We start from the raw sequence: 16,885 nt of genomic DNA, 5'->3' as shown, positions 1-16,885 counted from the left end.
TTCCGTATCAGAAAGTCTGGGAGATACTTGGAGAGTAAGAAGTGGGCAGCCTCATTGCCTCAGACTCAAGAGGAAAGAAAAAAGAAAAGACTAGCCACCAAAACCAAGGGAAGCGGTCTGGCAGTCCCTAACCATCAGGCCACATTTCGCATGCCTAGAAACACGTGAGAAAAGGCAAACTATAAAAATAAGAAAAAAAGAAGAGGAGGAATTCTGACCACTTGGAATAATCGGTAATGTCTCAGCGTAGAAACTGCAAAGAATATGCCGGTGATCCAGCTGGTCAAAGGAACAGAGAGCGTAAATGAGACGTATTTGCAGATAACCACTATGCTGAACCTACAAGACAGCTAAGCTATCCAAAAGAGGCATCCAAAGGCAACTGATCTTTCTTGAAGATTCTCTGCGTGGGAAAGAAAGAGAACTTTTCAAGGAACAACAGGACTGAACTGTTTCACAAGCAGCAAAATATGAGCTGCAAGTGCAAGATAGGATAGATAGATGAATTCGGAAGGACTATGGTATGCATACAATGGTATGCATTGGCACTCAGAGTATTCATTAATGCAGAACCTCAAAGATTCTAAGTTACTTTGGGGGGAATAAAGGAGAAACAAATCCTTCCTTAGACCAAAATTTGCAACAGAAATATCTTAGAAGTGAACAGAATTGTCTAGACAAGAAAGAAGATTCCAATTTTCTGAACTATTAGCCCACTCTCTATGAGAGAGTGCCTATGTACTCTGAGGATTCCCTACTGCGAGGCAGGGAAACAGTTTTCAAGGAGGAGGTCAGGTAAGATCAAAGTGGGTGTGCAAATGATACAAAAATGAGTCAAAGGGAATAAACAAGCTTTTATTTGATATAAGATTAAGACAGTAAACACAGAATTAATCAAGGCATGAAAAAAAATAAAGAAAAATTCTAGAAGGGTCTTAGAGCAAAGCTAAACACTTGGATAGTAAGCTAAAAGGGACTTGCTCATTTATTAAGACAAATCTCATCTATATGTTGTTTCCAAAATCTGATGGGAAGATTATCTTGATTAGAAGGTAAAGAAAAACCCACAGTGCGTGTTTCCAACACTGGGAAAAAAAAGGCATGCAAAAGGCATGTGAGAACTAAAAAAGCAAACCCAAAATCTCTGATGAATCTGAAGTAAAACAGTAAAAGCTTATGGAACAATAAAGAAATAAGTATAGGACAGCTGGAGTCTCTTATGAGCCACCAAACTCAGCCTAAATAAAGATCACCAGTTTTATAAATGCCTATCAGTAGTATACAGGAAAGAAAACTCCAATACTGCGAGAGACATCATATGTGCTTAAGCTTATTGTTTGGGAATGTTTAACTGGAGGCTGTTTTCCTTGAACACAGTGATTTCTCTATATTTAAATCTTGTAGAGAAAAAGCTTAACTAAATTTTTACTTAAATATGCACAGGGTCTAACAGCTGCCAAAACTAGCTGTTTAGCCTAACTGCTGGCTACCTCACTTCTCAGTTCCAACAGCTGACTGGAAGGGAAGACATCCTGAAATTAAGATACGTAATCAGCTAGATTACTACTTCCCCATATCTGTCTCCAAGTCTGATGCCTAAACTTTACATTTTATTATATGAAATTTGTTCTTATTTTCTTTAAATGTTAGCTGATGTTAAGAAGTGATTCAGCTCACACAAATTAACTCATCAATTGCAATACACTTCAAGTATTTATGTTTTCAACTCTTGATACCTCCCAGTTAAGAATATATTTCCTAACTGTGTTCTGTTACACAGAGAGAAGTATTCAGTGGCAAATATTAGCTTGACACTCTTTGGAAATCTGTAGGAAGGTAGAGTAAGAAATCACCTTGCTTCTGCCAGCCTCCTCTCCCTCACATTTCTTATGGAATGGAAAAAAACTAATTTCTTACCCATATTTTATATGCACCAGTTCTGGTGCTGCTATTACTAAAATATCATTATAAACAGAAGTTCCTCAGTACAACCAGTTATTTTCTGTATTTCTTAAGGTTCATTGCTTAACAATATTTGTTGTGTGCAAATAGAATAAAATTCCAGATAAGATTATATGTACTTGTTGACATAATGGGACAAGTTTGTATAAGCAGTGATGAGGAAGAGTATTAAAAAAAAAAAAAGGAAAATTAATATAGAAAAATGTAAATGATAAGGAGGTATTTAAAAGTAGATGATTATTGAGAAAGATTTTAATAGTCAAATCAACCTGTCTTACACAGGAAACAAAAGCATGCACAACACATGAAATTAAATAAAAGAAATGGAAAATGGAGGAAGCTGATGGTACTGAACATAAAGACATTCACCATCTATAACTGACAGGGGAAACAAAATGACATAAAGGATTTAAAATAAAGGCATATTAAGAATAGAAGTGACTGCTACCGCTCTGCTAACAGATAGAGGTCTATTTCCACCCACACCATGGTTCTTACGGGCATCTTCAATCACCCTGACATGTGGTGGAAGGGTAACACAGCATGACACAATCAATCTAGATTTCTGAGGCTGCTTGGAATAATGTCTCAACACAGGCGCTGCACGGGCTAGGCAGGGGTGATACACAGACGGCTCCTGCTATCCACAAACAAGGAGCGATTGGTTGCGGATGTGGCAATCAACGGCAGCCTTGGCTGTAGCAACCATGAAATAATGGAGTTCAAAATCCTGAGGGGGAGTGATGAAGGCAAGTAACAGACCACAGATCCTGGATTTCAGGCCAGAGTGGCTTACTCAGAGAAGTGGTAGGTAGGACCCCACAGCGAGGCAGCTTTGAAGGTTCATGAAAGCCAGCAGGTCATTTAGGACAAGCTCCTTCAAATGCAAGGACTGTCCACGCCAAAACTCAGGAAGACAAGTAGGAGACCAGCCCGGTTAAACAGGGAATACAGGACTGAGCTCCAATGCAAAAAGGCAGTATATGGGAGGTGTCAGTTTTCAAAAACGAAAGAAAGCCAGCACTGTGCTAAAATTTTAAAAGGATCAATGGAATAACCCAGCATAATTGTAGGCTTTGTAAGCTATTATTAAAAATGGACAAAACAACAAAACAGATCTGACCAACAACAAGCAACAAAAGCCTCTTAAAGGTCAAATGCCACAGGTATTTTTTAAGCATTTGACTACCTTAACCATATAAGTAGCTACTTTCAAGGTAATTAACCACTTAGATAATGAGGGTTTTTCTGTAGTCTTGAACTGAGGTCTAACTATTCTACAGAACACAGAGGTTTCACCTTTCACTGTAATGAAATCTACTAGCTTATGAAGGGTTTTTTTAAAATACTGTTTTAGCATCAGCAATAATGTAGCCATTTAGTTTACTTAAGATTTCTTTTTTTTACAGAAGTAGTGAAGCAACATTAGTCAGGAGAACTACTCTCATAATCCATCGCTCCCTGCAATTACAATATATGTGTGCAATACTTACTTTTAATGCATCTTTGACTGCAGTCCTGCCTTCTTTTCCAAGGAAAACGTTATAGGGGTAAAGCCGCTCAATAACATGCTGGACTGACATCATAGGAAAGGAATCCTAATTCAAATTAAAAAATACAAATGAAAAAAAATGATTGGCTTATTCTATCATCAGCCATTAACCTGAAAATCCTATACAGCACTGAAAATAAAACTGTAACGGCAATATACAAATGACCACTACATGCACTATTTAGTCAAATGTCAAAACAGGCATTTCTCAGGTGGAATTCATTATAATATAAATGTCTAAAGAACTATGTCCTAAAAGATACTTTCTTTCCTGTGCATAAATGGAAGCTACAGTGACTGGTTCAGGCACCTAAAGACATTTAAGGTTAGGAGAGAGAAATCCCACCACAGGTAACTGAGTTTCATAGTACTACTGGAAGAGAATCAATATGACAAGAAATCTGTATTACAATAATGATCTACTCATTCACAGCAATTTCTAGTATTTAATTTTGATTCTATTACATTGTACAGATTCTACTTAACAAATCAATTCCTAGAAATTTCTGAACAGTTTGATCAAAACTGTTTTGTTTTGAAATGGGTTACTAAGTATGCTTGTACTTTCCACACAAAACTGAAAACTTTTTTTTTTTTTTTTTACAATCTCCTTGTTAGTTGTAAGCACTAACTCTTTTGCCTGACTTAGACAAATATTATTTTGTTGCAGTAATAGAGAAAGAAATGGAAGTGCATTTATGAATACCCAAGAAACATATGCATAAAGCCTTTCATGGTAGAAAGAAGTGTTTCAAAAACCCTAAAGTAATGGTTGATTGTTTGTTTCAAAACAGACTTGCAAATTTTAAAGGACTACTTGTGTGTAACACTAGTGAAAAACAGTCAGTGGACTGGCACTACTTTTTTAAGCCTTCATCAAAGTAAGAAATAATTAAATAATAGAATTCAAATAAAATCAATTGATTTTCAGTTGTACACTTGGATTTACATAGGCACCCAACTGAAAGAAGAGTTGCTTAGAAATGAAATCAGGAGATGCATATTTTATGAAATGCATAATTCAATTCATACTTATAATCAGTAATACTATTTATAATGTTCCATATTAAAAAAAGATCAGTAAAAATAAACCATTTAAGGTACTGTAGTAAATGTACTGCTTAAAGGATCAGGGAAGCCTTTATTGCATTTTAAAAGCCCTCTGTCTATATATAAAGACAACATACAATTTGTCCACATTATCTCAAATTAATAATAATTATAATGGCGTGTATGAAATTAGCCTCTTCAGAACAGCACCCTATGAAAAAATGCTCCCTTTCAGCAGGCAGGAGTTTTCAACCTAAGAAATACATTTTGGGACTGTGTGAATCCGTGATAGAAGATAAGAAGCTAGTCATTACAATGCATTCCCTCCACACTTTTAAATGGTTAAATCAACCAAGCTAGAAGTAGAGGATGGCAGTGACCCAGCATGCGAAGGAAAAATGCTGTAGCTAGAACCACTGAGACCAGCTGGCTTAGAAAACCAAGTGATTAAAACTAATTCTAAAAGCAACAGTTCTCGTCTACCTAAAAAAGACATTGTCATACAATGATAACACTTCACATTCTCTAATGTAAAATAAAATGCTTCCTTCATTCCGTAGTTTAGATAAGAGCTTAGGACTCATTTTCTTTCCATTACTCTGAAAGCCATCTGGCATTCATTTAAAAATAATTTTTCACTACAGGGCTCAAAGAATAAAAAGTTGCAATTTATTTTAAAATCCAACATGTATTTCTTTCCTCAAGCCCTCCAAATACCGTTTCATTTCTCTGAACTTGAATTTTAATCACTTCTGAACAGCTGATGTATCACTAATTCAGAGAAAAGTTATGTCTGTAAGTATCCAGCACAACTGAGGGGCTGAGCACCACAGTAATGCAAGTAATTGGTATGTTTTTATGTATATAATCCAAAAAAATATGTAGAAGTAATCTGCCACTGAGCAGTACCATAGGCATAATGATTGCACAGGAGACACAACAGAGAATTATCCCGAGTCCTTTCTATAAACACTTGCACCTTGGAGAGAGAGTTTGAGAAGCTGTCCTGGTATTTTACCCTCCAGGGCTGACCATATCTCCCCACATGCGAAAGGGTACCAACCCACCTCTCTCTATATACAGATCTCATCTCCCTGACTTCGTTCAGGAGGCACCTTCTGTTTTTACTTTGACTTTTTACCATGTAATTTTTAAGTCCAAAGGATGAAAGCCTGTCAGGGAAAGCAGAAGGACTGCCACAGCTTTAGTCCTGACCTGCCTGATCTGCCACTGTGAGCTCAGCAAGTGTGCAGTTGTTATATTTCCCTATGGACTGTAGCTGTCAGAAAGTATTGCAGCTTCAGGTGTGCACAACCTGCTTCTTCAGGTAACCCTCTACGTCTATGTTTATTCTAACTCCACCAGCCAATCCAAAGACCTAATGTAGGCTTCATATCATACAACTTAACTGTCTCATATACCCACATTTGAATAGTTGTTTTGGGTCCTTTTAGGTGTCAATGGAGAGTAAAAGGTGTCTTTGTAATGCAATCAATCTGATTTACATGCATACCATTAAATCAGAAGTACTTTCAGGTTGTGACTTTTATTTCTCTCCACTGACTACCTCAGTGTCATCAGGTAAGCTGTACATACCTCTGAAGTCAGGTAAGATGATTTAGCAGAATATAAACCATTATGTTGAGCATAAGACACATTTAATCACGTTACAAATCTTGTGTCATGCCATACTCTGTCCTTCAGCATTGTGCTATATACTTGGTTAAAGTATTATCCAGAGATACCTGACTAAGGCTTTTCTCCCTCAAACCATTCTTAGTTTTTTCGGGTTTATTTTTTAAATGTTCATGTTAATCTTCTTCTAGCAACACGAATAATCCAGATCTAATTTTGAGAAATTTTAAGCCCATACAGTTTCACAGCACATGTGTACGCACATACCAAAATCTGAACTGCAGCCGATAAGCTGTCTAAAGGAAAATCTGGAAGTCCCAATGTAGAAGATTCTTGAGAGCAGAGAGTTGTAGCAAAAGACAGGAGCTGAGAAATTCTGCATAGGAAAAAGTAATTACAGAGTTTTATACATGCTATCTATATTTAAAACACTAAGCCTAAAAACTTAAATACAGTATAAGATGCTGAAACTATTTCTGAGTGCAAATAAGTAAGGTGTGATTGAAGTTCTAAAGCATTAAGGATTCATTAAATGAAGGCTGCATACGAAAAGCTGTGTGAGCATACACCCACACATATTAAAAAAATTCTTCAGTTCTGGTCTCCATGCAGTTACAGAAGACACAAAAATAGCAAGGAATCCTGAAAGGACATCGCTTTTCTTCATTCATTCCATTATTTTTTTTAATTATGAAAAATTACCTCTCTGTGGAAATGTTTGATCCAATTGAATATAATAGCTGAAGATGGTCCTGAAAATAGAACATAAAATCACAGAATAAATTAATTTTGGGATCATACTGTGGGTCACAGCTCATGATGTATGAGGTATTTTCTATTTTCCCTCTAATTTAGACATGAGGAGTCTACTCACTCCTTGACACAGAATTAATTTTATTAAAAAAAAAAAAAACAAAAAACATAAAAACATTATTGAATCTTTATTTTAGGGTTATACATTTTACGTAAGTTATTTTTCTGCTGCAGCATTCCTTGGCAACTCTAAGCCTGCTTTTCAGGAATTTATTAGGCCCCTAATAAATAAGATAAACTTATTACTCAAGGATTCTTTTCAGAGGTGAGGTAAGTAAAATATAACATCAGAATATTAGCTCCACTCAATACAGATAATCCAACTCGTCTGCTAGGACACTTACCTTAAAGGGCAGATGATAAACGTCTCTAGCTTGAAATCGAGAGCGAAGAGGCGGATCCAAAGGGTTACCAGAGTATTTAGGTACTGGCAGGCCCAATGCTATCACTCGAAAATCTTCACTAACCCGAACAATCTTCCATGAATCTAACTCTGATTTTGTGTGATCCTAAATTAATTAAAATAAAGAAACAAGAAGAAAAAAAAAAAACATTACATCATTAAAAACTTATGATGACTAAGCTGCAGATTGACTAACAGCCCTCGTCCTTCAGCCTAAATGTGGTAATGTTCTCATCTTTCATTCAGAGGGGCTAGAAAGCATTGAACTAGTCACATTTCTGGATGGTAAAAACAAGTTTTTCCAAAATGAACATAGGCAGAATACTTGATTAGGTGCAGCTTTCAGGCCTGTAGCAATTTGTCCGAAGACCCCACAGATGGTTAAAGTTGAAAAGGTATCATTACAACATTGTTTTCACAAAGAATAGAAAATAAAACAGACCAGCAAATTTATTTTATTCTAAAACATTTTTTCTTTTTTTTTTCCCCTCTTATAACTGTAAAGGAGACTCTAATCTGCATTTAAAAAGTTTCATTTACAAATTATGCTTTATTATAAGCAATAATACAGAACTAGACTTCTTCATGAGGACATTAAACGTTGTATTTCAGTTGCTGTCATGTAAAAGATTCATTGCATACAAAAAATGCACTCTTTAGTCTTCCCACATCACAGTTAAGTCTTCCTTGAAACCATACATGAATACATTTCTTGCAGACCTAGATGTAGAGTAATTATTCACATAGGAGAAGAGAAAATGAACATTAGCTTATATAATACAATATTCCCCAAACAACAAAACAACAATATTAGATTTAGTATTGTAGCAAGAGATTTATTTAATCCATACACTATTAGCAGTGTGCCTGAGGCACTCATTTTGAAACATTTTATCATTAGAAAAGTGTTAAAAAGGAAAAAAGAGGAAGATGCTTTCCATAATTGCAATCAAATCCTGTCTGAGTTCTTATTTTCAGTCTTTAAATACAATTACATTTTTAAAGTTTGGTTTCAAAATATAATAATAATGCTTCTAACAACTGCATCTACTAATCAAATATCATAAAAATGTTTTTGGAAAAGGCATGGATCAGATGAATTGTAACCACAGATGAGAGGCATAAGAAATAATGGTACATTTTCAGAAATCCACTACAGTCCTTCAGCACAGTTGGCAATTTCATTCAAACTGGGATCAATGGAAGGCTTATTACAAATTTCCTTCCTGTGCTACATGGGTCTGAATTATATACCCAACCACAGTTAGGTATGACAGACAGAAACATGAGTGAGCAGGGGTCAGACTGTTACGGGAGACTGACAGGTATGTGATCGGAAACTACAGTACATGGAAGTAAGATGCGGAGTACTACTGGAAACTGTCTGATGAAATTTACTGAGATGCCCAAAAGCCTGAAAAGCATCCATTCAAATTTAAGCAGTAGGACTCAAAGCCCAAAGAAAAGGAAAATGGCTAAAGTAGCAATGGCAGCAGACACTAAAATCCCATTTCCTATCAAAAGAAAATTCTCTAACCATTTCCTATAATTTAGGTTGGCTGTTTACATATATTCTTGTAAATTAAAGGCAAGACAGCACGGATGAATATAGTGTTGCCCATCTTGACCTCATTTTTTTTGAATTCTAACATTTCAAAAGCTTAAGAACAAGGCTAGTGCAATGTTGAAGCATTATCTGAACTTCACGGGAACAATTTCAACTTAAATCTCTTTTCACAAGTATATTTTAGTTACTCTTACATTGTGGCTTTCACTTTTCAGAAATATACAGGCTTCACACAAGGCTAACATGGACTACTCTTTTTCACATGGACAGACAAGATACAGATGAAAATATTTTGTTGTTGTGGCAAGCAGTAGTTTGACTTCTCACATAGTTTTCACCCTGCCTATTTCATCCCACGGAACATCTCAACAAGGTGTTCTTTCTGGGATTTCCCCCATTTAGCTCATACATACTCTCCCCTTCATAATGGTATTTCAGCACTATCAAGGAGAACAAAAATGGAAAATACACACAAAGTTTCCCTACCTGCAGAAGTTTGTCATAACGCTCTGCAGACATGAGAAAACGACCATCTTCAAGCTGCATTTCCCTATTCTCCAGCAAATTGTTTAACACTGGCAGGACGTTCCGCTCAGCCTTCTCCAAACCTTCCAGCACGAGGATTCTGCCTTCGGTAGCTGCACGAACTGCACACTTTTCAAAAATAAAAAACAATATGATAATAGAAATAAACATTACATATCTCATGAAATCCTGCTGAAAAAGAACCTCCAGGTGCCCCCCAAAACAGTATTCATTTCTGTAAGAATCAATAAGATTCCTATCAGTAGTGATCAGGAAGAGTGACAGCTGATTGCCTTAACAGTGCTACACATTCAGGGGCTGGACTTTTATCTCCTATTACAGGGACTGACAAAAATAAGTGCCAGTATTTTGTACCAACAGAATAAAATATAAAACCTTGAAGACATTTTAGTGTATAGCCAGTTTATATTAATATGTGGCACCTTTTCTTTTTGATGTTGCATAATGTTTTATATTTTTCAGTTATTTTAACACCATCTAACAATTCTGGGACAGCTATTTATACAGCAAACATACATACAATGGTTTTACATGTTTACAATTACATTAAAATATTTAGAAAAAAGTCAGGTATTCCGTTGGATTGCTCTGGTTATGCACCAGTGTAATTCATCCTCAATACATTGCTTTAGTCTGACTAGAACGTAAGTCTCTTGAAACCAAACATGGATGATAAAAACAAAATAGTGCTATAAATAATCAGATGTTAAAAAAGGTAATAAATTTAAAAACATTTAGAATTATATTCCCTGACTGAACATGGTCTTCTACAAAATTAGAATAAAAATGTAGTCATTAACTTGATAATCCTTTGGAGTCTTTGGGATAGAAAGTGCTTTCTTTTCTTTATTTCACTTTACTTGCTGTTTATATGTGGTTGTTTATTTAAGTGCATAATGTGGAGCCAAAATGTAAAAGTAAACTGGTGCTGGTAATTTTGTGCAACTTCCTTGCAGTCAATGACATTCACTCAGGTAAATTAACTACACTTCATATCTACTATTCACAATTACTGTTCAGTAAAAGACTCTGAAATTCAATGCATTCTTGTCTACTTCCAATTTGCAGAAGTTTAATCAGATAATAATGGGGCAGGTTTAGGCACAGGCAACATTCAGAGGCACCAAAGAGTCTTCCTTTGCATTCCTATTACATTTTAACACAATTTTAGACACAAGCACAGTTGCAAAGGGAGAACAAATGAAATCTCTTCCCAGCATGTCTCCTATAAACTCCTACAGAAGAACCTATCATAGGATGCTAGATGGAAATCTCTGAGGAATACAATAGATGCCAAAAACTGGGACAGAGAGAAAGAAGGAAGATATGAGAAAGAATAATGAAGAGGTACCAGAATACAAAATATAACAAGAACAAAAATAAGAATTACATATGAAAGCAGACGTATAAAGGACAAAAGCGTAAGCATAAACTAGAAACGAAGAACAGTTCAGCACAACAAATGAATTGCTACATGGTACAAAAGCATACAACAGAATCAGAGATCCACCTGAGAAGATAAAGAAGACACTAAATGATAAGACTAACTAATTTAGATGCTTCTTATGTACAGTATAGAAGCATAAATAACTACTGGCAAATTAGCAATAACGTAAGCTTTTCACATTGTTATTAAGATGGAAGTAATTCCTGTACCTAATCTGGATTCAAGCAAACATTACTGAAAAAAGGCCCTCACAAATCCTGGTACGCATCTCCAGATTAAGTTCCCTTCTCTGAAAGTCATTCAATACAACATTTTAATATGTAGCCTCATGATCAGTATCTGAGGAACCTGGAATAATCCCATTAAACAAGTGATAGTCCTCAGATTATTTCTCTTCCACTGAATCACCAATTCTTTCCAAAAGCAATCAGTATGTGAATTATTTTTTTGTTCGTTTGTTTGTTAATTCAGGACATCATATTCTACCAACAGGCAATATAAAATTCCTCTCTCCTCATCCCATAAAGTTTGTACAAAGGACAAAGTTTGTACAAACATTCTTCTCTATGAAGGTCACTGGTGAAGTCAAAAATCTGCTCCAACCTGCTTGAATAGAAAACCTGAGTCTCCAGCAGCCAGTCCAATACCTGGCATGAATAAAATGCTATTTTGTCTAAACACAGTTTGGAGATACAGCCAGAATATGCTTTAACAAACAATTTATTTGCCAAGTTGGTTGGATTCTGCATATTATAAGTCTATGAAGACCTTATGACCAAGTTTTACTAGCCAGAGGAAAATACACATTCTGTTCATATGGTTTCAAAATATTTTGAGTATCCATAGAATCTTGTTGACTCATGTTGAGACACGCACACTATGGGTGAAGGCTTGCTGAAGTAACAGGCTTCCAGTATCAACACAAATCTCTCTCCTGAACTTGTACATGAAGGCAATATGCTGTAGGGGTAGACAGCGAATATCAGGAAGCATATAACAATCATTAAATTCAAGAAAGAAGATGCTCTCCATTAGCAGAGCAATCTTGAGAAGCAGCTTACTACACTGTGTTGCCTATTGATCATCAGCTTACACGATCAAAATTTAGGAAGTACACAGTTTCCGGAACTTGGAAAGTATTTTAAGTTTTTATTCAAAATTCTGTTGCTCAGTACAATGATATTTCAAAAGAAATGCTACAGATGGTCTTTGCATACCTATATGTACCTTCTATAATCAGCTTCAGGAACGGCTGAGTGCACAACCATGGTTTTTCACTTCTTAATCAAAGACACCCCATAACAACACCACCACCACCACCTGGGTGCTAATTTACTCTGATTGGCTTTCTTCCAAATTGTGCTCCTCATATATCTTCAAAGCATATCTAAATACTGGAAATTGTTCTCCAAAATACCATGAAATAAATGCACAACTCATCTACCTCTAAAGTTCTTGTGTGAGATAGCATAAAATCTGCTCTTAAGACCAAAACAGCTGCATATCTCTGGCTGAACTATGATATTTCTGCATTCTGGTTGGTAATGAGTAATAAGTTTTCGCAATAAGCTAGGCATACTACAAGGCACCCTCTGAATCATTATTTCAGTTTTATCTGTGTATTGATGGATTGGTATGGAAACTAAAATGCATTAAAAAAATCAGAGGAAGAAAAGTAAGTTTGCAATCTGTCACTGAAAATCATTTTTTAAAAATGCTTCCAAGAAACAAATCTTCATAATTCTATAATGAAAACCCAGAAATAGCTGTGCTGCCTCTCTCTCTCTCTCACTAGCCTCACTTTTTCTAAACGTTTAACATAAACCACAATTTGACAGGGGGGGCTTATATTGTGCAACCTTGATGATAAACGCGAGACTAAAAGTATTAATTCTTGTTAAAAGGCTGAGAGGGATTTGTTAAATGCTTACTTTCAGATTTATTGTAACTGCAGTGAGGGACTGTTTTGCTCATCAGAGGAGGACAGACGCTGCTGCCTCCCACCCGTGCTCCTAGGGCTCTGGGAGGATGGTAACCTGGATACCTGCTCCAGGGAATACCTGCAGCTACTGCAGGCCAGGAGCAGAAACCCTTCACACAGGGTTCTTCTCACAGTAACGGCTTTATGCAACAAACAAGTAACGCAGATTGCTTACCCTGCTTTCACACTGCATGTACAAAAATACATTTTTATCTGTAAAGGCAAAAGCACCTTCGGAACAAAACAACCCTAAGCAAACTTTCATTGTCTTTCCCGTAGTTGAACCATGGTGAGCTCCTCCACTTGAGCAGTACGAAATATGACAACTGCAGGAAGCTGTAAACCCCATTTTTGACATAAATCACAGTGTATAAGCACATGGATGAATTTATACAGTGTCAGAAAGGGAAGAAGGTCAGAAAAAAGCTCACCACAATACACATACTGAAATGCACAAACACCAGAGAAAGGAGGACATTTTTACAAAGCTAACCAAAATAGTTTGTAAAGGCACAAGAAATTTTAACAGGATAACTTAAAATACAGAACTGAAATGGTAGTTACGTTTTGTCATGAAAATGTATATCGTAAACCAGAAAACTCTGGTCACCCTGAAATCCATAAGGAAGGTTCTTGGGGACTTCTAAAGGGCTTCAATTTTTCAGACCTGAGCATCATTCTGAATATGATGTACAGGTTATGTTTCAGAACCATATTAAAAAAATGCTGCTAGAAATTGTTGACCTAAAATAAAGTAAATACGTGTCTTTTTTTAAGGAGTTACCTCAAGACGCATTTATTTTTAGAAGATGACTTGCCCCTCGTCTGAAAACTGGATCCCTGTAATGACAACTCAAGCACAGCAACCAAAACTACCGTGTGGAAAAACAACAGAACAAGTAGTTCCGTGAACATGAGAACTAATGAGGTAAGGTTTCCCTACATCTGCAGCCTACATTTCAGATGTCCCTTCCAACGTAATATCTTGTTCCCACCACCCGCACAATATCCCACACAAACTCATCCACCCAAGTCTTTCCACTCACTCCTGTATCTCATAAACATCCCAACAATGATATGTCCAGATGTCTCTTATGGTGAAAAGAGATCCTTAACGACCATCTGGTAAAGACAACACAAAACTTTGGCGGGTTTTGAGCTAACACGATGCTGACTGGCTGCAGCAGGCTAACAGAACTTGAACTACTAAATCCACGGTGCAGCCTGTCTTCCAGGGATGGGAGGTGGACATTAATTTGAGTCCCTGTACCCTACCAAGATACCAAATATCACAAAACTCAGAGGAAATTGAGACCTGCTAAATTTCTTTCCATAGGTTAAGTACAATTAATCAAATTTTTCAAATTTAAATCATTAAAACTAATCAACAAGTAAAAGATAATAGGAAAAGAAATGACAGAGATGCAGAATGGAGTACACTATGAGCTTTCACTCCTCATTTTACTGGGAAGGAAGAGGACATTGACCGAGACCTGTAATTTACTGTAAGTGCCTCAGGTTATTCTTTTAAGAAGATGCAACAAATCTAATGAGATCATCAAGTTTTTTGTAATACTTATATGGAAATAGCAAATTATCTAGAAATTTAGAGACAGTCTAAAGACAGATGTACAAACAGATGTTGAGAGCAGTGAAGCATGTAAGACTGTCTCCTGTTGGGGAATCTACTCTGCTAGATTTTAAAAGTAGCTGTAGAGTAAATAGCATGTCTAATGGCATGCCTCTACCAAAGATTATCTTTCAATATATTTGTTCAGTTTTTAGGTTTCTTAATTCCTTAATTATTGTTTTCTCTCATGAGAATTGAGCAAACAGGAAGCTGTTGAGCAACACTGAAATGGATGACTATTTAATGGACTGAGTGATAACATAATTCCTCCAAAATAAAAGTATTGTCAAAAATTAAGTAGTAAGATAAAGGGCTATTAAAAGCCATGTTCAACCAGTTTCAAAGCAATGTCAATTTTTTATAAAAACTTATTGTTATCTTTTTCCTTAAATATTTGTAAAATCTTGTGTTAGTTGTTTAAAATAACATGTATTTAATAAAAAAGTTCTGAATGTATGATGCCATTCAAAGATGAGATTACAAACAGACCTACTATTCATCGAAAATGTGTATTCTATTCTTTGTTACAAATTTTTTCACTTTGTAGATGATGATAAACTATAGTTTTGCATTTTACAATTTAGACCACAAATATGCCGAGTCACATATATTCCAAATGTGATGTTCAGGTTTTATCAAAGTCAATATAATAGTAACTAATGTGGTTAGTCCAATTTAAAAAGTAACTTAAGAACTAAATAATTCAACCTTTTTTTCCCTCTGTAATGGAGGGAGGGGCTACCTCTTCACTATTCAGCGTACCTCCCCGCTGAGATAATCAAGTGTTTTCTGGTTGGGTTTTATAGCTAATTTTCCCCTGTGAGGTTAGGAAAATTACAGGGCAAGTTCCATTTAACAGTTATTCACTCCTTTCTTATTTAAAAAAAAAAAAAAAAGACAGAGAAATTGCAGTATACCACTGCAACGTCAGCCAGGCTAGTTAGTACCCAAAGAGAGACTCCATCTGTCCACAGTAGGTAACATTTCAGTGATGAAGAACGGCCTGAACTGGTGGGCACCTAATTCATGATGAAACACCATGGCACAGAAAGAGAGGAAAGCAACTAAAAAAGAAACAACCTGAATTTATTGGGGGTTTGAATCACAGAACTAGGCTAGAAAAGTTTACCCTAGGAAGTGAATCGACATAGGATAAGATCATAAATATGTTAATGTGACAAGAGCTGGAACAGTCTTTCATTTCATAGTTATTCATTCTAGCTTCCCCAGTCATTGATTTCATCTTCCTCCACACGACTTTTTTTTTCTTTTTTGAACTACCACAGGTCAAGTGATCTGTTTTATTTCCATCACCCCTTCCCCTAACATGACAGTCAGTTGTTTTTGCAACAGTGCCTGCAAACCGTATTTACAAGAGATTATGTCCCCACCTAGGCAAGGTCTGGCCATTTTACCCGCTTTACGCCAGGTATATTAGTACCACAGTACATTTACATCAAGTACGTGAAACATTTTGCATCTTGGGCAGAGCGCAGGCCCAGGAGCAAGCAATCTGAGTGTCTGAACGGATTTACCAGTGCAAATATCTACAAACAAAGAAATCCAGGAGTTTTATCTTCATTCTATACAACTCTTGTCTTCTGGACAAGAATAAGGGAGATGGGTTATTTAAATTTTTCTTCCTGATGAGTAGCAGAATAAAAAGGAAATTAAGTACTTGACAGGTATCTAAAAATGATGAAGTTACCTATCACTTGTAAATCGTTTTGATTCAGAGCACTATCCATCAAGTCCACATTGCCTATGAATGATATGACCCCACATGTTACAAAGTATTGCCGCTTCCCACCTTCTAGATGAAAAGAAAGTGGAATACGTATGTAACAGTCACAAACATAAGAAAAAAGAACCACCTCTGATTTTAATCGATAAGGAATTATAAATACACAGTCCTAATACTCCTCACAGACATTCATCTATATGCCCTCTACATCAAAACAAGACGCTAGAGTCTGAACTGCTAACCTAATGAATCCAGTTAAATGCCGACACTTTTAGTAACAGAAAAGAAGTATTGCAAATGATTAAACAAAATCACTTCTATGAGTTAAGGGTCCTTATCATGCATTTCCTTTATAGACACCAATAAAGATTAACTTCATCCAAATACTGTTGGTTTCTACCTAATATTTCCCTCTTTCTGTGCAATGTCGGACACAACAAGAAAATTAACAGTAACATTCATACTTCTGGAGCACTGCATTGCTTGCCTCTTCTTTCTACAGACTTTGCTATCTAGCTCCCCATACTAAATAGACAGATATTGCAGTGACAGTCA

At 36.1% G+C, this 16,885-nt stretch overlaps 1 protein-coding gene across 3 annotated transcripts in view; it reads right to left on the bottom strand.

Moving 5' to 3' along the window:
• VWA8 (von Willebrand factor A domain containing 8) overlaps positions 1 to 16,885 on the bottom strand; it is a gene marked incomplete at its 5' end in the record, with an annotated part of 195,231 nt that overhangs the window by 148,556 nt on the left and 29,790 nt on the right. For 2 of the 3 annotated variants that reach the window (XM_082333521.1, XM_082333519.1), the window contains 5 exons: positions 3,456 to 3,560; positions 6,467 to 6,575; positions 6,902 to 6,951; positions 7,357 to 7,521; positions 9,469 to 9,636. In XM_082333521.1, the coding sequence (XP_082189647.1) occupies positions 3,456 to 3,560; positions 6,467 to 6,575; positions 6,902 to 6,951; positions 7,357 to 7,521; positions 9,469 to 9,636 (597 nt within the window). Of the gene's footprint in view, positions 1 to 3,455; positions 3,561 to 6,466; positions 6,576 to 6,901; positions 6,952 to 7,356; positions 7,522 to 9,468; positions 9,637 to 16,885 lie in introns of those variants that run through there. The other variant, XM_082333520.1, reaches the window with a different exon arrangement.

The sequence above is a fragment of the Platalea leucorodia genome (assembly GCF_965183815.1).
Source record: "Platalea leucorodia genome assembly, chromosome: 2".
Taxonomy (NCBI): domain Eukaryota; kingdom Metazoa; phylum Chordata; class Aves; order Pelecaniformes; family Threskiornithidae; genus Platalea; species Platalea leucorodia.
The sequence above is the reverse complement of the archived record's forward strand: the minus strand, read 5'-3'. Positions and strand labels throughout refer to the sequence as shown.